The sequence below is a fragment of the Phyllosticta capitalensis genome (genome assembly GCF_038381095.1).
Source record: "Phyllosticta capitalensis strain CBS 128856 chromosome Unknown BKA78scaffold_4, whole genome shotgun sequence".
NCBI classification, from domain to species: domain Eukaryota; kingdom Fungi; phylum Ascomycota; class Dothideomycetes; order Botryosphaeriales; family Phyllostictaceae; genus Phyllosticta; species Phyllosticta capitalensis.
This window is the reverse complement of record NW_027117442.1, coordinates 2,269,647-2,293,276: the sequence shown is the minus strand read 5'-3', so window position 1 is coordinate 2,293,276 and position 23,630 is coordinate 2,269,647. Positions and strand designations below refer to the sequence as shown.

At 53.9% G+C, this 23,630-nt stretch overlaps 8 protein-coding genes across 8 annotated transcripts; 4 read left to right on the top strand and 4 right to left on the bottom strand.

Moving 5' to 3' along the window:
- Positions 1-637: 637 nt before the first annotated feature.
- Positions 638-1,952, top strand: BKA78DRAFT_312410 (uncharacterized protein). Its single transcript, XM_066888300.1, has one exon. It carries the CDS (start codon positions 993-995, stop codon positions 1,683-1,685), a length of 693 nt encoding a protein of 230 aa, XP_066745769.1. The 5' UTR covers positions 638-992; the 3' UTR covers positions 1,686-1,952.
- Positions 1,953-4,286: 2,334 nt separating this feature from the next.
- BKA78DRAFT_343091 (uncharacterized protein) lies at positions 4,287-5,578 on the top strand (the record flags this gene model as incomplete). The annotated part of the gene is made up of 2 exons (XM_066890409.1): positions 4,287-4,874; positions 4,922-5,578. 2 exons carry the CDS (start codon positions 4,287-4,289, stop codon positions 5,249-5,251), a joined length of 918 nt encoding a protein of 305 aa, XP_066745768.1. The 3' UTR covers positions 5,252-5,578.
- Positions 5,579-7,665: 2,087 nt separating this feature from the next.
- BKA78DRAFT_312406 (uncharacterized protein) lies at positions 7,666-8,947 on the bottom strand. The gene is made up of 2 exons (XM_066888299.1): positions 8,379-8,947; positions 7,666-8,289 (listed from the first exon to the last, which is right to left on the bottom strand). The coding sequence occupies exons 1-2, from the start codon at positions 8,634-8,636 to the stop codon at positions 8,026-8,028; spliced, it is 522 nt and encodes a 173-aa protein (XP_066745767.1). The 5' UTR covers positions 8,637-8,947; the 3' UTR covers positions 7,666-8,025.
- Positions 8,948-9,216: 269 nt separating this feature from the next.
- Positions 9,217-10,299, bottom strand: BKA78DRAFT_122951 (putative L-PSP endoribonuclease family protein). Its single transcript, XM_066882463.1, has 4 exons — positions 9,906-10,299; positions 9,840-9,853; positions 9,458-9,625; positions 9,217-9,395 (listed from the first exon to the last, which is right to left on the bottom strand). The coding sequence occupies exons 1-4, from the start codon at positions 10,060-10,062 to the stop codon at positions 9,234-9,236; spliced, it is 501 nt and encodes a 166-aa protein (XP_066745766.1). The 5' UTR covers positions 10,063-10,299; the 3' UTR covers positions 9,217-9,233.
- Positions 10,300-10,651: 352 nt separating this feature from the next.
- Positions 10,652-11,413, bottom strand: BKA78DRAFT_249526 (phosphoribosyltransferase-like protein; the record flags this gene model as incomplete). The annotated part of the gene is made up of 2 exons (XM_066884483.1): positions 10,652-10,809; positions 10,867-11,413. The coding sequence occupies 2 exons, from the start codon at positions 11,411-11,413 to the stop codon at positions 10,652-10,654; spliced, it is 705 nt and encodes a 234-aa protein (XP_066745765.1).
- A 2,583-nt stretch (positions 11,414-13,996) lies between these two features.
- On the top strand, positions 13,997-16,624 carry BKA78DRAFT_312393 (uncharacterized protein). Its single transcript, XM_066888298.1, has one exon. The coding sequence runs from the start codon at positions 14,171-14,173 to the stop codon at positions 16,208-16,210; it is 2,040 nt and encodes a 679-aa protein (XP_066745764.1). The 5' UTR covers positions 13,997-14,170; the 3' UTR covers positions 16,211-16,624.
- A 795-nt stretch (positions 16,625-17,419) lies between these two features.
- On the top strand, positions 17,420-19,412 carry BKA78DRAFT_368928 (uncharacterized protein; the record flags this gene model as incomplete). Its single annotated transcript, XM_066892649.1, has 2 exons — positions 17,420-17,678; positions 17,731-19,412. 2 exons carry the CDS (start codon positions 17,420-17,422, stop codon positions 19,140-19,142), a joined length of 1,671 nt encoding a protein of 556 aa, XP_066745763.1. The 3' UTR covers positions 19,143-19,412.
- A 1,564-nt stretch (positions 19,413-20,976) lies between these two features.
- BKA78DRAFT_368926 (uncharacterized protein) lies at positions 20,977-22,347 on the bottom strand. The gene is made up of 2 exons (XM_066892648.1): positions 22,062-22,347; positions 20,977-22,011 (listed from the first exon to the last, which is right to left on the bottom strand). Exons 1-2 carry the CDS (start codon positions 22,083-22,085, stop codon positions 21,112-21,114), a joined length of 924 nt encoding a protein of 307 aa, XP_066745762.1. The 5' UTR covers positions 22,086-22,347; the 3' UTR covers positions 20,977-21,111.
- Between the last annotated feature and the right edge of the window lie 1,283 nt (positions 22,348-23,630).

Here is a 23,630-nt window from a genome sequence, read left to right as displayed (position 1 = left end):
ACCTTCCGTTCTTTCCTCCGGTCAACTTCGAAAAAACCTCCTCCTCCCTCCGCCGGCCAACCTCAACTTCACCACGCACTCCAGCCTCTTCATCTTTGATTATGTTTGCCCGCGCGCGCGCGAAGTTTCAAGACTTTCTCTTTGGAAAACCACCTTCTCCGACTTCGTCGACGCCTTCAAAATCAAGCGACATGTCTACCTCGCGAGCTGCGAGCGCTGGCAGCAATGCCGACGAGGAGTCGGGCGACAAGCCCGCCGATCAGCCCGTCGAGAAGCCCGCGAGTGACGATGAAGAACCCCCTCTGGAGCAGGACAGGAGCCTAAGCCTCGGCCGCGGTGGTCCTCGCGACCACGACAATCCACGTGTTGCTCGCCAGCGACCTCAACCTCGTGTAAGCAAGATTCAAACTTCATTCCTACCAAAATGCATTTACTGACGCTTTTGAAACCACAGGATCTGCCATCCGACAATCACCAGCAGCAATTCGAGCCTTCTGCTGACCCTTGGGAGGGCCAGCAGCGTTTCAACTCTGTTCGGAATCACAACGATACCGGACTTGGACTTGGATCCGGACCACACCAGGGTTATTATGAAAACACAAAGACCTTCTTAGAGCGTCACGAACGAGCCACAAAGGTTTTGAAGGGCAACGAGGACGATGATGTTGCTGCTGTTGCTGTTCGTCGTCACGACAGCCCCCATGAAGGCTTCGACACGCCGCCCAAGGCGCCCACACCTAGGTGAGCAATACTCTTGCACCACAGCAGTAACACGATCTTGGTCATCTGACACATATCTTTTAGGCGCACCCATGCGCGAACAGTGAGCGCTGGAAGCAAGCGCTCGATCGAGGAATTCGAGGCCGACCAGGACGAGTATGTCAATGAAGGCGTCGGTTCCGCGCAGACCGTCCACTTGGCAAACTCCAGCAATCTTCTTGACAACCTGACACCAGTCAAGACTGACAAAGAAGTTCTGTCTGTTACCGACAATGGTAGGTGTCATTATTACGCTTTTATACTCTGCATCAGCTGACAAATTCCCAGGTCAAGTCGGTGAGAAGGAGAAGGGGCTTAGGGCATTAATGTATTTTCGCCGACACCTGATCCTCCCCCAAGACATCGACGCGCTCATTTCCCGGCAGTGCGAATCTGGGAAACCCACGAGCAGACTCGTAGCCAAAAAGCACCTGGCAACCGCCACAAGGTGGCAGGGGCAAATTCTGAAGTGGGTGAGGGCCCAGGTCAAATCCATTTACGATGCCAACGCTCCGGACATGCTCGAGTGGGAAGGGGCCAAGCGCTATGACGCATACACTCAATTCTTTGAGCAGGACCCTCTCGGACATGCCAAGAAGATGTGGGGAGGTGGAATCACAAGTTATGTTGATTTTGACGCCATCATTGAGCCCCCCGAAGGACTTTCTCCTGATCTGCGCCAACTTCTCGACCGCTGGGCGAGATACCTGTTCCACTGCTGGCTCAAGGCAGCTGACGCGAGCTTCATCTTCCAAGTTGCTAAGCAACATAAGCCTGACCACCCGGAGCTGGTTGAAGCCACCACAGGAAAAGAAAAACTTGACGAGTTCATAATCTGGCGCACAATGACTCTGAACGAAGACATGGACGTTCCCGGTATAAAGGACGTGCCAATCATTGTACGGGATAGGACGATGCATGGCTAAGGATGGGGAGTCATCAGGATGCCATGACAGGGATTGGAGTCTTGATGACTTGATATGATACAAGAGCACAGAGAGTGATCGTGTCAACACAACAAGATTCAAGGATCCTAACGTTTCAATCGAGTGCGTGCGTGCGTGTAGTGATGATTATGAGCTCGTGCTGGTGGTGCTCTCGTGCAATGATTGTTGTATATGCGGCTGTGTCCGAAAATCTTGTGTCGTCGATGCTTCTTGCGCAGAGAGCAAGTCGAAGAAGTGTGTGGCGTGTGAAAGAGATGAGGAAAGCAGGAGACGAGCGATGGCCTAGTGAGTGGACCAGCTAGCTTGTTTAGGACTAGCTCCCGTGGCCCCACTACTTCCTCCGCGGTGCCTCACGCCCGTTTCCTTGCAACCCAAGGAACTCCCAAATCCGTTCACTGTCAACATCATAGTCTCAAGCTCGTCTGTCACATTTTTCCCATAAGACAAGTACTTCAAGAGGGGTGTCGCCACTCCAAAGCGAACTTCGCACCCCCATGCTAGTATCGAGAACCGAGATGATTGTCGACCCGCAATCCTCCACACCAATGGCCGAGAGGGCACCAAAGGGTTGCGGTGTTTGCCCAGAGATCGCTCAAGACGAGAGTGGCGTTGATCCTCTGGGAATTAGGATTCAATTCACACCGAGCAACTGCATTGACAGTTCAGTCGACAAACTTTGATCTCACGCTAGTGTCTGTTTTACTTCGCTCATCTTTAGCGCTTCATTGTCAAGTCTCAATGCTCTGGATGCCTGTGATACCCAAGCAGCCAGTGTGCCGTCAGTTAGTCCAGCTTCGGGAAAGTGATTGCAGACCTCAGATACAAATGGTACAATCCTCAAACTCCAGGCATCCGTCTACTCTAGAGCTGACCCGTGGCATCAGGTTTCGCGCTCCAGTACTCTCAGAGGAGAGGAAGGTCCACGCACTCGTTGGATATGTCCAGACTCTGGTCTAATCACTTTGCGAAGTCTGACTGGCCGTGACTGCCGATGTTCTCGAACATGGAGATTTCGACATCACAATGCCGGTTTCTACTCCGACATGGACGGTTTCCCGTAAGATGTGTACGGATACCAACGCATCTCTGATCGGTCTGTCTCGAGCGCGAAGTTGCTGCAAAATGGCGCCATTTTCCCATGTTGCAACCGGCAGTCAGTGCCTCGAGCCTATATGGGAGCGCTGTGTCCGACTATGTCCGCGACGCTCCGGAAACAACGACCCATTGAGCCTACAAGCGAGTGTTGGAACAGTCGTGCAGCACGAAAGAAGACTGCTGTATGCGATGAGCCTGGTCGCATGTGCCAAATCAGCCGTCAATTCCAAACCTGTGGCTAAGCTTTCGTTCTTGCCCCTGCATCACCCACCACGAGCTTCGCATTGAACTGCGCAGGGCTCGGATTTCTCGCACAATGCCAACATTCCACGGAGTACTGCAAGCCATGACCATGCACCAGGCCCGAGGTCTTCCAAAAGAGATCGAATCGCGTCGCGCTTGGCAAGCTCTACGGCTTGGCTATTGACTCGGTCAACCCCATCCGTGCAAGCTGCTGACCAGTAGTCACTGCTATATTTTCAGATTTACGGATTTGAATAAACTTGGCAACTCTTCTTCTGACATAGAATCAAGGCTTTCGGTGGTTCCAATGTGCAAGACAATGATTTGCGTATTCTACTACAACTGCAGCCTCGTCTCCTGGTATCTCTGTGCGTACCCATCCGTGGGTCCTTTTCGCAGGACCTGCGCGATGGAGTTGCCAAGCAAGAACGACTTCAGATTGTTACTCTGGCTGATTGCAATCATGAGGGAGTCTCGAACCTCGGGCCAATCATGGGATTCAACGACAATCCTACTAGATGTGCACACGAATCCAGACCCTGAGAAAGATTTGGATGCGCCTATTGCGACGCCGAACATTTGGTAGGCTATCCTAGACCATTTCAAGCAAGGGCCCATGGCTCGCAGACCCTATTTTACCAAGGATCCGGATAGAGCTACGGGAGCGTCAGCGTTTACTAGTTGACTACCATTTGCGGAACGGTGAGCTGCTCAACCTTGCGACACAATTGATAAATATCAGGACCTTATCACTGCCCGCAAGTCGCTCAAAGGCATTTTCCATACGAATGATGGCAGACCCTTGAGACCCGTCTCAAGTTGCTGGTTGAAGTCGGCGCGGAGTAGCGCAGCCCAGCGTCTCAGGTATGAGACGTGAACTTATCGCACCACAGGAATTTGTAAACGGCTGTCTGCTGCCTCACATGAAACCCAGGTAGGGCGAAGGAATCGAAATACACCGAGTCCCCGTTGGGAAGGGCCCACGCCAGACAGGGCTGTGCCTTAATGCTCCACCATCTTCCTGTCTTTATATTCACGATACTCCTCTCCATCACCATTGGAGCGCAAATTTTGGCCGATCTTGGTTTGCACCCACTCCCCAAAAGCGTGAGGTCACGCTGTTTCGTCGTTCCTTTCCACGCCTGATTAAGTTGATCTTAATTCTTGCGAGCGTGTCGTTCAGTTATTGTACATGTCCTGGAGACCACCAAAAATATTCGAAAATAATTTCTAGTCGTCACGATGCCTTCGACCATCGGCTCTGTTCTAGTTCTCGCCCTTGTCCCCTTCTCCATGGCGTATGGACCTTACTTTCCGTCCATCCGCGCTGACAACACCACCGGCGCTGGTGCGAATCCACAAGCTGCTGGGGCTGGAGCGGGAGCGGGAGCTGGAGCAGCTGGGGCAGCAGGAGCAGCACCGCAAGCGGCCGGCCAGGCTCCTGGTGATGCCTGCAAAATCGCCCCTGCGCTCTTCAACGGCATCGGCTCGAACATCTTGGTCCAGCAAAACGAGCAACTGAGTACGACGGCCATTCAATCATTCTTGAAGAGCAACGATGTGGGAGACCAGAACCTTTTCAGCAGCCTCAAGAGCAATCTCATCACCGTCGTCGGCTCTGGCATCACCATCCGCCAAACCAACCAGGGCATCGCTGGTCAGAGCAACCCTGCTGCCTCCGGGCTGCAGACTGTCGCAAACGCGCAAATGCAAGAAATGTCTCTAGCTCAAAGTCTAACGGGAGACCCACAAAAAGACCTTCCTGTCATCGACCAGCTGCTCACTGCATTTTCGGGTGGCATTTCGCAGAACCAGCAGAATCAACAGGCAGTGAGTAGACAGTGCTGCACATGTAGACACCTTGGCTGACAACACAGGCACTCTCCGCATGCCAGAATGCCGGCAATGCCCAAGCCCAACAGCAGCCACAGCAAGCGGGACAACAACCTGGACAGCAAGCTGGACAAGGACAACAGGCTGGTCAGCAAGCCGGTCAGCAAGCCGGTCAACAGGCTGGACAGCAAGCTGGACAAGGACAACAGGCTGAGCAGCAGGCCGGACAGCAGGCCGGACAACCAGCAGCGCAAGCCGCTGAAGCCGGACAGCAACCACCAACGGCTCAAGCCCAGGCGCAAGGCGAGCAACAGGGTCAGAACGCCGTCGAGGTGCAACTGGATCGCAAGAAGAGGTTTCGTCAGCGGTGGTAGAAGAGGGTCTAATGGAAAAAATGTTCAAGTTGGGGCATTGTTGCATCTTTGAGTATGTGGTACTTCTCAATCCTGTTCTCAGCTTTTTTTGACGCATTTCAAATCTAAAGAGAAATACCCCAAAAAGCTCCCTAGATGGCGAGCCTCACAATTCTGTAATTTCTAATGGCTTGCACGCATCCTGCAGCAGCTAAGACTTTTGAATTGCCCTCGGGAGCCGTGAGTGACAGGGGCACCTTGGGCAGCCAAAGAACTTTCAACTCCAAGAAGTGGTGCCACTATTTGGGGCATTTCTGCAGCTTCAGAGTCACCTAAGGGATTTGGGTGGGGGAAGTTCGAATGCCTTGGAGCCAGAGAATTTCTCACATCAAAGTCCCAAAGAATAAGCACAGGGAGCATTTGAGCAGCTCCGTTGTGAACTTTGGAGTTTGAGGTCCACTTTGGCAACATTGTGCTCCCAAGGTGAGTCGTCATTGTGAGCCCTTAAAGAGCAAGATGAGGAATCAGTACAATGTGAAACATCATTAAAGCACGAAAATCATGACATGACATGACTGACGACCCATCATTTTGAGGTGCAGAACTTTCTAAGTCACGCCGTAGTACCACAATCACTGCCTGTGCTCATGCATCTTGTCAAAGCACATGAAAATTCCAAGTCTCATCACAACATCCCGATGACTCTTTGTACGCACACCTTCTCACATCTTGCCCAAGTAGTCCCACCTGGACGCAGCTCTCTTAGTCATCCATCTCCCCCATCCTACCATATAAATCCCCCAGAAATTCGCTTAGTCGGCGGTCTCAACTCACTCCATCTTCTGCAGCGGGGCGGGCGACAACCACTTTGGCTCGTTTCCCGACTGTGTCGTTTGTCGTCTCGTCTGGCTTTTCTTGCGGAGTACCTCACTTGCCTTGTCTCTTCGGCGTTAGGCTCAAGTTTGGACGTTTTGCCTGAGAGGTTCGCAGCATTGTACGATAATGATGATGGAGGATGGGAATTGTAATGATGACCAGCGGAGGAATCGATGGAGAAGCAAAAGGAATGATGTGATTCCCGGAAGACCACAAACACAAGAAGTGAAAGGTCTTACGTTGGCGGCCAAAAAGTTGTGATAGCAATTGAGCGTGTTCGGGCCTGGGCACCAGAGAAGCGACTGCTCGTGTCTTTCTGAAGCAGTTAAAAAGAGGCAGCCTTTTATACTCCCTTCCCAGTCAACACTACCAAAGCCCGGCCCCCTGCCCAGCCACTCGGCCAACCTCATGACCATCTCGCCCACACGTGAGGCCTATGCTGCTGTTGCCTGCCTCTTGGTCTAAGCTCTCCACCTCTTGTAATAAAACCCCCTTCCTCGCCCTCGTCGTCGCTCTTCAACCAGCGCGCGAGGCTTGTCACCTTCTCGGAACTCCCACTCCGACCTTGACTGTTTGAGAGCTTGGTCGAAGACAACCTGTTCACTGTTTGGGAGGGCGGCGCGTCGTTCCGGTCCACAAACATCAAACTCTTTTTTGCAGCAGTAAGAGTGCCGTGGTAAATTTCATCATGGATCAACGCCGTCCAGCACCTGCGCACAAAAGTGACTGTACAAGGTATCTCGACACGACAACGCCGCATCAGTCCTGCAATCAACACAAGGAGGGACGCTGGAGGCACGCCGCGCGCGCAACATCAAGCCGGGGACAACCGCAGGAAGAAACAAGTGTCATGAGTGGTTCAGCAGGCTGCAAGCAAGTGTAGATGGTCGAGACTCGTGTAGGCAAGCCATTGTGCCACTGTCTTGCCAGCCCAAAAATCAAAACTTGTTTGAAGACGGGAGACTTTTATACTCACTTGAGAAGCCATGGACGCATGGAATGGCACATGAACCACGCACTCGGGCAGATCACAGGCTTCGCATCTGCTGAACAAAGCCAGCAGTCCAGTATCCGCCTGACCTCCTGACCCCCTGACTGCTGCCTGGATGTTCATCACTCTGCCTTTTCTTATAAAAGAAGTCTCTCTTGCTGCTCGACTGTTCTCTGCACCAAGACCGACGTGCCGAAATAGGCGATCCACCAAGAAGCGCACTGGCTGTTTTTGTTACCAAGACTCTCTCGACTTTGCCTTTCTGTCCTTTCTCGTTTCTGGAACTTGCCAAACCTACTTTCCAGTACGCCAGTACTACAGGAAGAAAGACATGCTGATTTGTATCATAGTGCGCTGATGTTGAAGCTTTCCACTACGCTGCTGAGGAGTGACGCACTGGAAAATCGTGGTTTTGCAGGAGCAAGTGAAGGAGTGAGAGATTGACCGGATTTAGAGGCCCAAGTGGGCCAGGCGTACCTCAGTGTGGAGAAAAGAAGACGTGAGCGTGTAGAAACAGGATTAGCTTGCCATGAAGGTCGAGGGGGGAGTCGAGCTTTATATTCAGGGTTGGGGGAGTCAGAAGAGCAGAGACGAGTCAGCCGACTGTTTGGTCCAACAACGGTGATTTGCAAATGCTGATTTGGCGCTTGATCGCTTTTTGTACCTTCAAATGTGTCTAGAGGAGATGTCAGGAAAAAGACCTCCCGCTGTCTTTGCGTCAACCCCCTCGTGTGCTTGCTTTGGCAGCTGGAGAGATGGTAAGAGCCAGTATGCGCGCGGGTCTAGGGATGATGGCGAGTCCCTCAATGCCGTTAAAGCCCCATCATGCCGGTTTCCAGGCTCGCAAGTTCTTCTCTCCATCTTTCCACTCCAAGCCCTGTTTGCCAACTCCAGCCCTCACCAAACTCTTCTCCCCATCCTTCTTGCGTTACTCCACATCGCTGCCCCTACCATCGGGACTCCTGCTCCTCGCGCGGTCCTCTGGACTCCTGCTCCGGTTCCTGCCGCCGCCTCCACCGCCGCGCCTGGGACCGCTTCGTGCGCCCGCTCCGCCCCGACCACCCTCCTTGGGCGGCGGTCGTACAAACGCGTAGTCGACAGTGATGGTCTGGTCGAGCAGCTTCTTGCCGTCGGCGCCCTCGATGGCGGCGCGCGCATCCGAGACGGTGGAGTATTCGATCAGGACGTAGCCCTAGCATGCGGTGTCGTGGTCAGTCTTTGCTTGTACAAGTCTGGGAAGGAGCGAGGGAAAGAGTCTACTCTCCACTCGACAAAACGCACCTTGACATAACCCGTCCTCCGATCCAGATTCAAATGCAAGTTCTTGATCTCGCCAAACTCGCCAAACAGGTCCGTCACGTCCTCCTCGGTCGCCTCCTCGTGCACGTTGGTCGCGATGATGATCCAGCCCTCGATTGACCGCACGGCCACGGCGCCGCCGTCCTTGGTGCGCGCCTCGTCCTGGTGCTGCTGCTGCCGGCTGCGGTTCGGTGATGGCGGCGCCACCGAGTCCACCTCCATTTGTGCGTCGTCGGCCATGATGCTTCTTGTTGCTGTGCTGGTTAAGCTGGCTGGCGGAGAGAGGCGTGCGCGTTTGCGTGTGGTGAAGTGGCTAGCAGGTGAGGTGCGCTGGCGGTGGGTGCGGTTGTGGAGGCGTTTGCTTTTCCTGCGGGCTTGCTTGCAGTGTGGAGGAATTGGATGAGGTGGTAGGTGGTTGAGGTCTGAGCTTGAGACGCGCTCCGCGGTGGATTGACTCGGTAACGCAGGGCGGAGAGAATGGAAGTGTCGAAGACGTTGCGGTCCACAAGTTGTTGGTTCGCTTCTGGAGATGGAGCTCAAGCTGTGGTCGGAGCGCGCGCGCAGACTGGTGCTTGGCGTCGGCGCTGACGTTTTGTTTGGTTGGCCGAGTCGCGGGGATCCCCTCTCAAAAAAAGTTACCCGGAGAGAGACATGAAGCTACATGACATTGATACAACCACGTTGCTCATCCAATTCAACTTCTCACACTTGCAGCTTGTCCAATTCTTCAAAAGTAATTCATTTCGGATGTCATTGATGACTGCAAGGCTACATGGCTACTATAGTACGCAAATTGGCGTCTAGAACCACCCGACCATCATCAGGACCAGCTCCGATTTAGGCCTTGCCAGCAAGGGCAATGCACTCAATCTCGACGGGGACGCCCTTGGGCAGGGTCTTGACAGCAACACAGCTGCGCGCGGGCTTGTGGGCAAAGAACTTCTCGTAGACGCCGTTCATCTCGCCAAAGTTGGCCATGTCGTCGAGGAAGACGTTGACCTGAATCACATACAATGGTCAGCCATTGGCCGCGGAGAACATGGGGAGGACGATAGGCGCACCTTGAAGACGCGCGAAATGTCGCTGCCGGCCTCCTCGAGGATGGCGATGATGTTCTTGCACGACGCCTCGGTCTTGTCCGCAATGCTGCCCTCAATCAGGGTGCCCTGCGCGTCGGCGGGAATCTGGCCCGAAACGAAGACTTGTCCATTGACAATGACTGCTTGAGACTGCGCATAGGTCAGCCTCAATTGTCGAGAATCAGGTTTGTAGTGTTTTGGCGCTCAAGTAGGCGCCGCGGCGTGCTGATTGATCATGACAGCTCCCGAGTGCTCCGGAGCTCGACGGCATCACCATGTGGCGTGATAGAGGAGGAAATTGGGCAATGCTTTACAGCGGCGACGGCAGGTGCTAGCTGGGGAGACGAATGTTGGTCAAACGTACGTAAGGGCCGGCGGCTGGAGGTAGATTGTTAGCAACGGGAACTAGGAGCGGTTGACGACTGCTTACGAGGGCAGGCTTTGGCGGTGAAGATCTTCTGCATGTCAGACATGTTTCTGATCGATTGCTGGCGGAGAGGTGTTTGGAGCGGGGACAGAATCAATCGCGGACGAGCAATGCGAGTGAGCGAGGAGGTAAGCTGGCGGACAGAGGCGCGGGCAAGCATCGTTGGTGGGGGTTTGGTAGCGTTGGTTGCAGTCCAGTGCCAGTCCGTCGGTCACAACTTTGCCGGGGAATTTCAGTCGCTTTGGGCGAGTGGCGGGGCACCATGGCGGGGTTGTCCGGTACACGACCGTGGACCCTTTCCTACAACGCCCGACAATAATTTCGTCCCTGATAGCGCCAGATACGGCGTTTCGTCTTGATTTATGTCCACGCTCTCGCTGATGTAGCCCGGGCAACGTCCAGAAATCTATGGCGGAAAATCCGAACCTCTGTGTCGAGGATAAAAAGAAAAATAAAAAAACTTCCGTCGCTCCATCCATGCCATGCCATGCAGATAAGCATCATCCATGTGAAAAGTCAAGGCCCGGCAAAGTTTCCTGCCCAATCGAGCACCACCTTCAGCCCTGCAAAGCAATCGAGATTTTCACACCGTCCATGCCGAGATTTCCACGGTCCGAACTCCACTGTCCGCTTCGATGCACTGTGATGACGCGGTGCGGGTTGTATGCAGCCACAAGAGGGTGGTGGCTGTGGATGGCCTCCGCGTCGAGCGCCGTCCTACCGGTCAAGCCAGAGAAAAAAAAATCCATTTACGCCGAGCTCTCCTCTTGGCCCGACAGCAACGTGTAGACGGGCGCGTCGAGCTTGTCGCGACCCTTGAGGAAGTCGAGTTCCAGGATGAAAATGTAGCCGAGCAGCGAGCCACCAAGCTGCTTGACCAGTTGACCTGCAGCTGCTGCGGAACCACCTGTTGCACGCAATTAGCACCCTGGAATGCGTCACCTCAAGACGCAATATGACTTACCAGTGGCAATGATGTCGTCGACAATCAGCACCTTTTGTCCTGGCTTGACGGCGTCGGCCTGGATTTGGAAAAAGTCCTCGCCATATTCCTTCTTGTAGCTGGCCGTCTCGGTGGGGCCTGGGAGCTTGCCCTTCTTCCTGACGGGGACAAAGGATGCGCCAATTGCCAGCGCAAGGCTAGGACCAAAGAGAAAGCCTCTGGCGTCGAGACCAACGATGACGTCTGGCTTTTGGGCGTAGTTGGTGGAAACGTGCAGCTCGAGAGCCCTCAGGAATTGCTTGTGGAGGGCGGCGTTTGCAAAGATGGGGAGGATGTCTTCGAAGAGAATGCCAGGCTCGGGGAAGTCGGGGAACTGGCGCAGGGCAGCCTTGAGGTTTACTTTAAGACTGGCGAGTTCGGAGGAGCCGGCGGTAGCGGAGGCGGAGAGTCCTCTTTGGGAGGCATGGGAGTTTGTGGTCGGGTCTGGCGCGCTGGCGGGCGGGTGAGACGAGGTCGAGGGTTTATCAGCGGCGAGCTGAGTAGCAGCGGTGGACGTGGCTGCAGACATGGTGGAGAGGAGAGAGGAGGCGGCTTTATGCGGCGGACACGAAGGTGTTATCTGCACGGCGGCGGTCGAGGGGAGTTGCTTGAAGCGGTATGCAAGCTCTGTGGGAGGGTCGATGTTCGCTAAGCCGGGGATGGCAGCTTGCGCGGGCCGACCAGCGCAGACAGAGTCAGAGTGCATTATTTGTGGAACGATGGGCGCCCCTTGACGCTGTCTCTGCTAGTGCATGGTAGTGGCGCGGCAGCAGGACCACCACCACCACCACCATGAACACCATCTGAATATCACAGGAACTCCTGTTTGTGATAAGCCGTGGCTACGACTCGGATCCAGACTCTATCCGTATCTTGGATGACGGTGACGGTGACGTGAAGGCTGCCCAGTGATTGTGATATCCCACAAATGTCGCGCATCCGGCTGCGAGCAACGGTACGACATCTGCACAAGTCGTGGTCAATCGAGAGCCACGGACCGGTCCATTAGCACGCCATGCTGCAGGTTGCACGATCCGCGGCGAGTCGGGAGTCAAGGATCGTCTTCAGAAGGAGAAGGACAGCCGGCCGGTGTCGAAGCTGTTGGCTGACATGGAGCCCCAGACGCCCCACCATCACACAGGCACGTTCGGGGCTTGAGACACGGCCAGAGCAATGTTGTATCGGCACCCTGCATTGAATCCGTACAACCACTGCAAAGGAGCGAGTGGAACCTGTCGACGGGCCGAAGACGTGAGGGGTTGATTCAATCCATTGTTCGTGCTTGACAAACGGGCGGGACGGCGGCGTAGGCGGACAGCGCGGCGACGGCGGTACGTAGACGGGTGGCGGAGACGGCCAGAAGTGCCGGCAAAGCGCTCTTGAGGACAAGCTTGGAGATGTGGTATCATGTCCGTTCAACTTCGGTCGGCACTTGTTGTAGATGTGATAACAGAAGTCAAAACAAACTTCTAGCCTCGCACCTTATCCTGCCTGCCCAGCGCCCAGCCAGCGCCGTTGTTCCATTGGCCGCTGCCTCCCCGCATCTGTGGCTTAGCGGCCCGCCACACTATTTACTCCAAATGCGGTTCCTGGACATGACTCTGCTCGCACATTGCCATTACATCACCTCTTCTTTTTTTGCTCGGCAAGCAAATTGGTCGGATGCCAGACGTCTCCGCTTTCCAGAGGATCTTTTTAAAGAGTCAAACGAGTGGATCCGGCGCCAATTGCGTTGCCCTGACTTGAGTGTGTCCTTGATACGCCATAGGCTGGAGCCTATCTACAATCAACAAGCTGGACGCAGACACGAAAGATGGTCGAAGAGCAAGGAGCATGCACAGATACCAGGGAGTCACTAGAGACTTCACTCGATGGTACAAAGCTGGGGCTAGCAGCGACATGTATTCGAACAGTATTATCGCGTTTGGTCGTCTTTGGATGCAGGCGACGTCGTCTACTCCCGTATTGATGGCCAAAGCTGCTTTCAGCTCCTTACATCCAGGGTCAAAGTAGCCCTTTTTTCAGCATCAGGAGCGACTCCGGCACGAGAGCAAAGGCTCATCACCAGTCCTGTTATCCACGGCGACTCGGTGGAAAATGAACAGTTTCCAGCGTCGTTTGTTGACCAATTATCGGCTTCACTGAATTCTAGCGCGAGCATATAGGCAAAGGTCTTCGATCATCCAGTCACTCTGTGATTGCCCAGGTCCTCGGAAATTGCTGATCGCAGAAACTGTGGCTGGGGAGATGTACGCGCCGTGTCTAAAATGAGTGTCGACGACCTTGCTTGGGTCCAATGGGAGTAAAAGCCATGTTGGAATGCATTCTGCAGATGTGTGCGAGGTGGGGTACAGTCCTGCTGTTTGACGAGGCGGGGGTCTGTCTTGAATAGCACCCATTCCCAGTAAGAAGTTGCAGGATACTGCTGCTGATCTTTCTATAGAATTATGTCAGTCTCGTCCCGCTTACCTGGCAACAAGGGCGTCTCCAATCGCTACTTCAGCCTGGAGAAGGCATCATATTCCTGGCAATTGCATCAAGAACTTCGACACGATGTTCAAGTCGCACGTCTATCTCGATGGGCCTAGGCAACGCTGTCCAGCGAACTTCAGACCAGCACCCATGATCTCCTGTAATCCCAAGGACGTGCTGAGGAAGCCGCAGCTGATAGCGAGCCGCAAGGAGAACATCAATGTCGGGCAAGAAAGGAGTGTCGTGGAGGTTACGCAGCGTCTGCGCGACGCTAACACGGAGTCCTCGAGGAGGCGTTCGGAGATCTTTGCCACTTCGCAGTTGATCTGATGGTGTCCTGGGTAGTGGAACAACCGTTTTGGCGTCACCTTGAGAATCCAGTCCAGTGGATGGTGGCACGCGTCAAAATATGGGTATCGAAATGCGTGTTTCGGAGTCGTTGAGAGAGGGGACAGAAGAAGTAGATGGCCAGACAATCCCAAGAACTCATCTGCACAAAAAATGGAGAACCAACAGGCCCCAGCAAGGCGAGTGTGGAGAAGCGTCTGTGTGGGTTTCCCGAGAATCGTCGCGTGAGGCAGCGCCGAGAGAACATGGCGGGGCAGCTCAAGACAGCTGATCCCTACTCCAACTTCGAAAAGGAACCCTCGACAGCACTTGTTCCAGCGGCGCGCCTCGTCTTTGCCTCTTCGATTTTGCGCCTGCGCCTTCTCTTCAACCCAATGCCCTCTCCTTCATGATTGTTGTTTTCCGCCGCGTCCATGTGGTTTGATTCTCCCCATCGCCACCCTCGCCAAGCCTAGTCGTCTACATCATGGCCCCGACTCGACGACGTCTCGTGCTCTCAACAACTCGTTCCGCGTGGCTTCTTCTCTTGGTTGCTCCTCTTTCTTTGCTTGCGACAGGCGCCAATGACTTCTCCGCCGAGCCCGAATCGTCTGCCTCTTTCTTAAGTCCATCAAATGACCAGTCTGGACCTCAAACCCCGTTCGTGTTCTCGGGAGACGACGTCACTCCTCTCGATGCGCACCATGATGCCCAACAGGACGACTCGACAGGGCAAGATGACGCCGAACACCTCGAATGGCCTCTCAACCCGCTCGAACAGCTGCACTACGCGCTCGAAACGATGCAATCGCGCTACTTTGAGCTCTGGCTTGGGCAATGGCCAACTGCGATTGACTGGACGGCTGCTGTCATGGCCACTCTCGTCTCATCCACGCTCCACTCGCTCACGCGCTCGATGGAATACATCATCGCAGGCTCTGAGCAACGGTTGAAGGAGGGTCAGCGCATTGAAAATGAAATAAGTCTGTACTTTTCGCAGGTGGTGGCATATTATTTCGGAGAAGACGCCTTCAGCTTGCGCATGGAGGCCTACGACGACATGCTGTGGGTGGTACTTGGCTGGCTCGAAGCCGTCAAATTTGTCGACATGCACGCCAGTCGCCATTACAAGTCGTTCGGGCCCGAGACAAAGTGGTATGGCAGGCAATTCATCGACGCATTTGCGCATCGCGCGCACATCTTTTACGATCTCGCAAGCGAAGGCTGGGACACAGAGCTCTGTGATGGCGGCATGACATGGAACCCGCGTCTTACGCCCTACAAGAATGCCATCACCAATCAGCTCTGGATATCCGCCTCCGTTGGCATGTACCTCTACTTTACTGGCGATGATAATTCGTCACCATTCATGACATCCTCTGCGCACTCGACAGGGGACATTCCCTACGCTCGCCCTCACGACCCGAAGTACTTGCGTGCTGCTGTCGACGGCTACTCATGGCTGCGGTCCTCCAACATGACCAACGCGCTTGGTCTGTACGTCGATGGCTTCCACATTCGCAATTGGGGTAAAAACGGCACAATCGGCACGGGGAATTGCGACAAACGTAATGAGATGGTCTACACATACAACCAGGGCGTGCTTCTCTCAGGTCTTCGCGGATTATGGGAGAGCACAGGCAATCTTTCATATCTGGAGGATGCGCATACACTCGTACGGAACGTCATCAACGCTACAGGCTGGAAGGGCACCCCACATCATGACCCACAAGAGCCTCGCGAACCCCCGGGAACACCTCCCAAATGGTCAGGACTCGGCCGCGGCGGCGTTCTGGAAGACATGTGTGATTCCCGCGGCAACTGCTCGCAAGACGGACAGACATTCAAAGGCATCTTCTTCCACCACCTGACCAGCCTGTGCACGCCTCTGCCCCTGCAGCCGTTGGTGCCGGGCAAGACGTATGCAGCCAGCCCTGCCGTGGCCAGCCTGCACCGCCAGAGCTGCAAGGGTTACGCGCCGTGGGTGGCGCACAATGCACGGCGGGCGCTCAAGACGCGCGACAATGAAGGCCGCTTTGGTGCATGGTGGGGAGCGCCGGGAGGCGGAGCTGGAACGGAGCAGTTTGCGCCAGAAGCCTTTGACGTGCAGCTTCCCGCTGGCGCCATCGACTACAGGAACAACAAAACCCTTCTGCTGCTGCCAGACGAGGGAGACAGCGACGACGAGAGCATCTGGACTCTTCCGCCAGATGCACCGTCCTCCCCTGAGACGCTCTCGCCTCACCTCCACATGCTCCTAGGACTCGGCGCTGACTTTGACACGATCAATGACGCGTCGCGCGCCATGACAGCCGGTGCCATGCGCAAACGGTGGATGAAGACGAAGGCTGAGCTCGGGGATCGACAACGGTTGCATGCGAGACAGCCAGAAGACGGCATGGCTGGTGTCAAAGACGCAAATGATCGTGGGCGCGGCCGCACGGTCGAGACGCAGGGAGGCGGCGTCTCTGTCGTCCGCGCCATGTGGGAGTTTGTCGACATGTATAAGCGAGAGCCGGGGAGCTGAGCACTCCGCAACAGGCCGGAAAGGAGTAACATGAGGTTGGTGGGTGCAGGTGTTGTGGATCTTTCTTTGGTAACGGTGTGAGATGTTTTTGGGTTCGCTTGGACTGATTTACTGACTATTACTGACTGATTGCTTTTGGCTATCATTAGCACGGCTCACTACTGCATACACTCGCGCCGCTTGCATATCATATCAACTTTCGATTCGCCTTGTTGAACTTCGTCTGTCTTTGCCTGAATGCTCGTCATGTATTCGTGTTTGCTGACTCGCTCTTATATGTCGACCCTGCTACTGTGGGTTGACAACTCCCAGTTGAACAAGGCGAGCAAGATTTGATTTTACTCTTCCTCTGGACTCGGACGCATCGTTCCTTCCTACTTACATGAATTTGCTCAGGCGCCCTTATCCTCCAACTTCGAACGTAGCATTCTATTGAGGATTGCGCCCAAATAGGCATTTTTCATGTGATTGGCCAGTTCTGATCAACTTCGAACGTAGCAACTATTGAGCGGACCCGCCCGAATAGGTAATGTTGTGGGTATCTTTGAGGAGAGGCAGTCGCGCCTGCCTCGACCGCCCAACTGCCACCTACCGCCCACCCGAATGACCCCAGGGGACCCCCTCCACCCACGAGCCTTTTCCAACGCTTGCTCTAGACCAGCTCTTCATGTCCAGTCAGGCTTGACGCGCGCTCCTCGACGTAAAAGCTTGAGCGGCTTCTTCCCATTTTCTCTCTTCAAAGACACCTCAGAGCTTGCAGCCAGAACATCTTCTTCTCTAAGACGCCGACATAGTGCGACTGCGGCCCGCTTGAGCGACTTGCCTGTCGCTGGATGTGAGTGCTTCTCTCTGCTCTTCTGTTTGGCTCTGCTGATCATGACGGCAACAGTCCGCTTAACTCCTCTCCTCGACGACTGTGAGTCTTGCTCCGCTTTTTGAGGACTCAGACCACTGGGTTTCGCTGACCACAATACATGCAGCCGCTCCGCTTCACCTGGTTCTGAGATCCCGCCACCATCACGCGTTTAAAGGGTCATTCTTGAAGAGGAAGTCGCGCCTGTCTCGACCGGCCACCTGCCACCTGCTTCTTACGACCCCAGGCAGCCGCTCGTTTTCCACCTGCAAAACTTTTCCCACGCTCAATTCCCTCCCGCTTTCAATCCACTCTGAATCTGCGCAAAGTTCAGTGTGCGCCACCAGGGAGTCATCATGGTTGCATCGCGCATGACCTACGACCCGGATGTCGACTTTGATTATTACAGTGAAGACCGTCTCCGGGCTGCGATATTTTCTGGATTCAACAGCCTCAAAGATGACCAAGAGCTGTTCCGGTCTGACCAGCCGCGACGCGTCATTCTCGTATTTCACGACTTGAGTAACGAGCTCGAAAAACTCCACGAGATTGGCTTCGACTGTACGGAGAACGAGGTCATCGGCGCTGCCGATACACAGCGACTGAACGGCACGGGTAATGGCTCTCCACAACAAGAGGATAACAAAGACCGCTAACGGCCATACAGACATCGACTTGTTTACACTGGCGGTGCAAGAGCACCTGAGCCCTGCGTGCGAAACTCAAACGCCGCGGGCGCGCAAGGAAAATGGCCAGCCGGACACGAAGGTCACGTTCGAGGCTGGTCACAACGCTGGTGTCAATGCCTTCTGGACTCTAAGGTGTCTCGGCTCTCAGATCGTCAAGGGCATTCCTGTCACCACACCCGCCGTCAGCCCTCTCGAAACCCCGCCTATCCTTATGGCGGTCGACACAGAAGGCTGGGAATGGGACGACTCGATCCTGACGGAAGTAGGCGTGTCGATACTTGACCTCGCCCAAGTTCAACAGACCCCTCCCGGCTTCGCAATGTCAGAGTGGCTCAATTCGCACCAAGAGACATACCACTGGATCGTCAAGGAACATGACCACCCGAACTATCGCAACCGGGATTTCCTCGTGGACAGAAGCAAGAACTTTCCAGCCCACATGGGCCACACTGCGACGCTTCTAAAATTCCTCATCGGTTCTGCCATCCAAGAGAAACTTTGCCTCATCGCCGACCAACTGCACCTGGAAGATAGCAACCCCGTCCTCAGCTGTATCGAGTGGCTCTCGCGTCCAGATCCCACACAAAAGAACCATTCTGAGAATGGCGACCTCGGAGATGAGGACCACGCCAGCAAGCCCAATGCAGAGCACGTGGATACAGTGCAAGATACCCAAACCCAAACCACAGAGAAGCTGATTGCAACGGATGGCCCCGACTCGAGCCTCTTTGGCTCAACATTGTCGACCAAATCACGCAGCCAGCAGCACCTCGATGCTGTTATCGCCCAACTAAGGCAGGAGTACTCGGAAGAGCCGTCCGACGTCGAACACTGGGACGACCCGCCTGTCTATGGCGACGATGACTCTGACAGGGAACTTTCCAAGGAACAGTGGGATTTGTTTTGGACAACCAAAGCCCTCGAGCAGATCTGGGTGGCTCGCGGCGGTGATGACGACGACCTCGACACCTACGAGGATGATCCCGAGGCTTTGCTGAGGTTCACTTGCCCAGACTCTCTTCGACAAGCGGGATGTAGGCTTGGCCCTACACTGCCGTCCTCACAAGAGGGCCAATGGAGAACGTCGGCGGACAGGATGGAGTGTGCTGCGTTCCACGTCTGCTGGGATTACAACAATGGCGTCTGTCCTCACCCGACGCACCACGACCGCAAAGTCCATATCAAGTGGACGTGCAAAAGTATCTGTCTCCGCAAACCCTGCTCGAATCCATTAGAATGCACCAGAGGACATGATTTCCCAGAGGCCCGCTTCTTTGTTGAGGAGACGCGGCGCATGATTTCGAGACAGCGCGCAGAAATCGACGCAATTCATCTCCAGGGCAAGAGTATCGACAAGACCCAGCCGGTGCCTCACATTCCCAGCTTCTAGGCGACAGGAATCTTCCAAGACTTTTGTTTCGGTAGGCGGGTTAGCCAGCATGGCATCACGCGAGTCGGTCGTCGATGTTTTTGAAAGACAGGGGCGATTTTCAGGGGGTTGAAGAAAGGATTTGCTCAATCTCATGGAGGTTCGTAGCAGTAAGGAAGATAAAAGGATATCGGGAAGTCGTCGAGCTCCTCTATTTCACAGATAGAAAATTCGTACCCTCCAGGCGAAGGGGCGCTAGGAGCAAATAAGACGCATTTCCCTCTTGGCGACGCTTCTACTTGCTTGATGAAACGACGGGGAAGCAGAAGCATGTCCTCGCTCTCTGATTTTGATAGGAAGGGAGAAGTGAATACAACACGAGGTGGCATCAGAGCAACAGACGCCTCCTAAACTACGGTATCTCCTTACCTATTTTCGCTTTGACCAAGCCCAATTAAGCGCAAGTATTCAAGCAGAGGGAGGATCATTCTTGGTGGAAAAGAGTCCCTCCCGCACCAGACCCACAAAGTTCACTGTACACAAACTCATGAGACCCATACCCTACAACAACAAAGCGCCAACACGAAAACAGGCTGGTGATGTACAAAGTGGCAGCAAAAGCCACCCACCTACGCCCTCAAATTGACGTTTATAATTTCCAAAGTCCGCAGCACTTTCACGGCAGCTGAGTAGTAAATCCCAACTGGCTTAGAGGTTGGTTGATTTGACTACCTTCGGGTTAAGGTTCGGACATATGTTCGAATCCCACAGCTGTCAATTTTTTTGCTCTTTTGTTGTTTCTTCGTGCCTTTTTTGCCGAGTAAGTGGTGACGGGACTGACCTTTTGGGATGGGTGCGGGTGGATGAGGAAGGAGGGAGGTGGGCGGCAGGGGACTGACAGTTCACTGACTGCAGTGCCTGCCTACCTGTCACAGTCACCTTGTCCATACATACATGTAGGCATCAGCACCATTTCGCGCTTGCGAGCGCTGCTCAACAATTTTCCAAACTCTGACGACGAATTTGAAGGTGACATGGGGACTCAGGTAAGATATGCTCTTGCTGTGCTCTTGCTGATATCTCCCTATGGGATGACCTTCGTCGCCTCTTGTCCAACAACTCTGTCGACTCAAAGCTCGCCTCGTCATCCAATAAGCACCTCACCTCTGGCACTGCTACGCCATCCAACAAGCGCGTCGCCTCTGGCACTTGACCAGCCAGAAACCCCTTGAGATATGCCATCAACCGCGGCCGAGGCAGCCACCCCAAGACTGTTTCTGGCCAGACCAAGCGTCTCCTACATCGATTCAAGCCCGCCACAGACTTTGGCACATTCAAGTACCTCAAGGCTACAGATGCCAATTATATTCTCCTGGATGGACGCTCGGGTATGATGGCGATTAGAAAATCCGACGACAACATCAAAGTCGGAGCGTTCGGAGACTTTATCCCAATTGAGGACGAAGAAGTCTACTGGCTCTGGCACAACGAGTACGAATTGTAGCCGGATTCGCATGGCCACACCGCGGGCTGGGTCTGGCGGCCATTGAAGGACGTTCTTCTCATGTTGGAAAGCATGCCGTTTGGCACCGACTCTGGAGATGACTTAGTTGTAGTCAAATCCTAAATGCGAAGTGCTTGAATGCTCTTTGTATGCTTGCTTTCGAAAATGGGTATCTCTCACTTAATTCTTTTGCCACGGTGTGCCACGACTTTTACTACCACAGTGGGTGACGAAAGAAACCTTTATCCAAGGATCTCTATTACCAAGTCAGGACTCGTAGAGACATGGATTGTTCAAGCGCTAGATGCTTCAAACATAGAGAGAAAAATCTCCCTTAGTGAGTAATTATAGGGAGTATTCAAGCACTTACTCCTAAGTGTGCGACGACTTGAAGCTAAGCTTGAGTTGAATTTCTTTTATCACCTACTGTGCTACCAAAGAGCCAAGTTCCAACCACAGTGCCCGGGGGGCCGAGGCCATTCATCGCTACCACTTGCCAACAAACCCACACACCAGGACCATGCAAAAAAAGACGCATCCAAAAAGGTACAGTTGAATTAGGTTGGCCAGGAATTGAACCTGTGACTCGACTGCGGAAAAGAATGTTTGGCCGCGGCGCATTTCACCATTAGTGGACCATGGTGTTGAGGTAGCGCTGGTGTTGGAACGACAACGGGTCTCATCATCAGAGAGAAGCAACACAGTCTTAATGCAGCTGGGGCTCCCAAGTTCCAACTTACAGGTGATATTAGGAAGGGGGCTTCTAGACCTAAAGCTATCATCATAGCCAAGGTAGTTATCAGACCTGAAGCTGTCGTCACAACCTGCGGCGACGTCGTTGTTTGACGGAACGCTGGAGCTCCCAAGCCAAAAAGTGTGGCCGCCGACGGCCTTCTCGATGGCAGTGCGAATCTCTTGGAGTCGTCCGACATGTTCGTTGTGGAGTGTCCTGAGAGAGTCGACATGCATCTTGCGATCTTGGTCGATTCGCGAGTTGAACGTCTTGAACTCCTCATGGACCATATTCTTGACCTCTCGCATGAGTTGTCGATTTGAGTTGATATCCTTGGCTTGTGCAGTCTCGACACCTTCACGGTAACCAGTAGCGTAGTCTCGGGCACAGCTGAGCTTTGGCTCGTTGAAGTGGAGACGACCTGAATCCCGGAGAATCTGCGTCACGTCTGCAACTGCGTTGAAGTAGACAGTGCCTGCGTCCTGGCCCTTGAAAGAAGGAAGATCGAGGTCCCTGTTAACCTGTGTTGCGACCCAGTCGTGTGCATGAGACCCGAATTTGAACGAGAGCGTGGACATTTGAGGCGCTACAGTGGCCAGGAGTCTGTTGGCACATTGCATTCGGGCGTCATCATGGTAGATATGCACCGGTCGCTACTTCAAGTTAGAGGGTGCAAGAAGAGGATATTGTAGGAATTACTTACGGCATTGCCAGCTGATCCCGCCATTGGAAAGCACTGGAGATAAATGACGGGAAGAGATGAGTGATGGAGCTGGGAGATGCGCGAGTTCTGCGAGATCTGCGAGATTTGGTAAACCTGGGAGAGCTGAGGGTTGAGAGTTGGGATTTCAGAGTTGAGGTCAAGGGAGAAGAGAAAGGAGGATGAAGAGAAGACGGTAAGCGGGGTGCGGATTAAGAGGGCAGTCGCTGAGGACAGGCCTCCGATTCCCGATCAATGTGCCGCGCTGAGCAGTCACAATGTGTCGTCAGTTCAATGGAGGCAAGTGGCCCTGGCCTCGCTGGGTCTTCAGAAATGCCACCATACAAGGTATTCTCCAAGCAGAGCCCCCTGCTGGCGTATGCATTTGCCAAACTACTGCTTATTGCGAGGAAGGTGCACATCAGCGTCCGGGGCTTGATGGTAAAGTTGTGGTCCTTTGTTTTGGTCTGAGGAAAACTGCAATGCGCATCGTCTCCAGTTGACCATAGTTCACATTTGAAGGACTGAAAGCACTCCCCTTGAGCTGTCAGCTAAAGAATTGATGCTTCCTAATTCTCGTGCCTGAGGCACTTGAATGCTCCCTTTCTGGACACCTTTTGACATGGACAATTTTCACGCCTCTACGGTCGCTCTCTCAGAAAGTCCACGGATTTGGTTACCAATTCTTTGCCGCTGCCATGTTTGTAGTGGTTTTACGCCTCGATTTTGGACAACCACAACCAGAGGCTCCGTGCTATCAAAAGTGAGTTCTTCTTCTCAAAAAGTTCGGTTTGACAGGGTAGAGGTAAATGTGAAGAAGGAAGTCTTCCGACTCGATACTTGCGTTAGCAAGTGGCATGCATTCAGTCGATGATAGAGGCATTGACAAGAGTCCGAGTAGCTACGGCCGAGTCAGCCCCAGCAGAAACATTTGCTTCGCGGGCTTAAATGGGCCAGTCGAGCCGCAAAAAAATATCCCGGAAGTTGATGAGAAAAGAGGTACGGCCGAGTGCAGAGAAAAGTCATTGGACGATCAGATTCGAGGTTGGGCTGCGGATAGTGTTCCAACATTGAACAAAGGAGCCCACGTTGACCATGTGCCAGCGACGGCCATCAGCCAACAGCTGCTGCTGCTACGGCCGCAGCGACCGTCATGTTGCAGAGACCTTGAGCCCCACGCAAAAGCAGTCGTTCGTGGGGTGAGAGTGGGTGGGTGGAATGCAAGTTGTCGGGCAAGGCGCGAGCGCGTTCCACACCTCTGGAAATGTTGTTCAAGCGAACGCAACGACCGACGAAGAGACGTTGATGAAGATGAACAGGGCGCTGTCGCCAAGATTATACGCTCCTTTTGCGAAACATAATATTTCGACAGCCTCCAGTTTCATTTACGGCCATAGGGACTCCTTCTCCTGACCTCTGACGGTTCTGGGACTATCGTTGCCCCGTTCGCCAATTTCCACTAAGGAACAGGAAGTAGGGTCCCTCATTCCATTCGTAGCCTGTTGGCCGTCTCCCACGATTGATTGGAACCACTCACCTCCTCACCCCGCTACCACGCAAAATGTGGCGGAA

Coding starts and splice junctions, on each gene's coding strand:
- BKA78DRAFT_368926 (XM_066892648.1), bottom strand. CDS start 22,085: ATGGCGGGATCAGCTGGCAATGCC. Junction 22,012..22,061: donor CGGGATCAGCTGGCAATGCC/GTAAGTAATTCC, acceptor AACTTGAAGTAG/CGACCGGTGCATATCTACCA.
- BKA78DRAFT_312406 (XM_066888299.1), bottom strand. CDS start 8,636: ATGGCCGACGACGCACAAATGGAGGTGGACTCGGTGGCGCCGCCATCA. Junction 8,290..8,378: donor GGAGGACGGGTTATGTCAAG/GTGCGTTTTGTC, acceptor ACCGCATGCTAG/GGCTACGTCCTGATCGAATA.
- BKA78DRAFT_312393 (XM_066888298.1), top strand. CDS start 14,171: ATGGCCCCGACTCGACGACGTCTCGTGCTCTCAACAACTCGTTCCGCG.
- BKA78DRAFT_122951 (XM_066882463.1), bottom strand. CDS start 10,062: ATGCTTGCCCGCGCCTCTGTCCGCCAGCTTACCTCCTCGCTCACTCGC. Junction 9,396..9,457: donor ACATTTCGCGCGTCTTCAAG/GTGCGCCTATCG, acceptor TATGTGATTCAG/GTCAACGTCTTCCTCGACGA.
- BKA78DRAFT_312410 (XM_066888300.1), top strand. CDS start 993: ATGGTAGGTGTCATTATTACGCTTTTATACTCTGCATCAGCTGACAAA.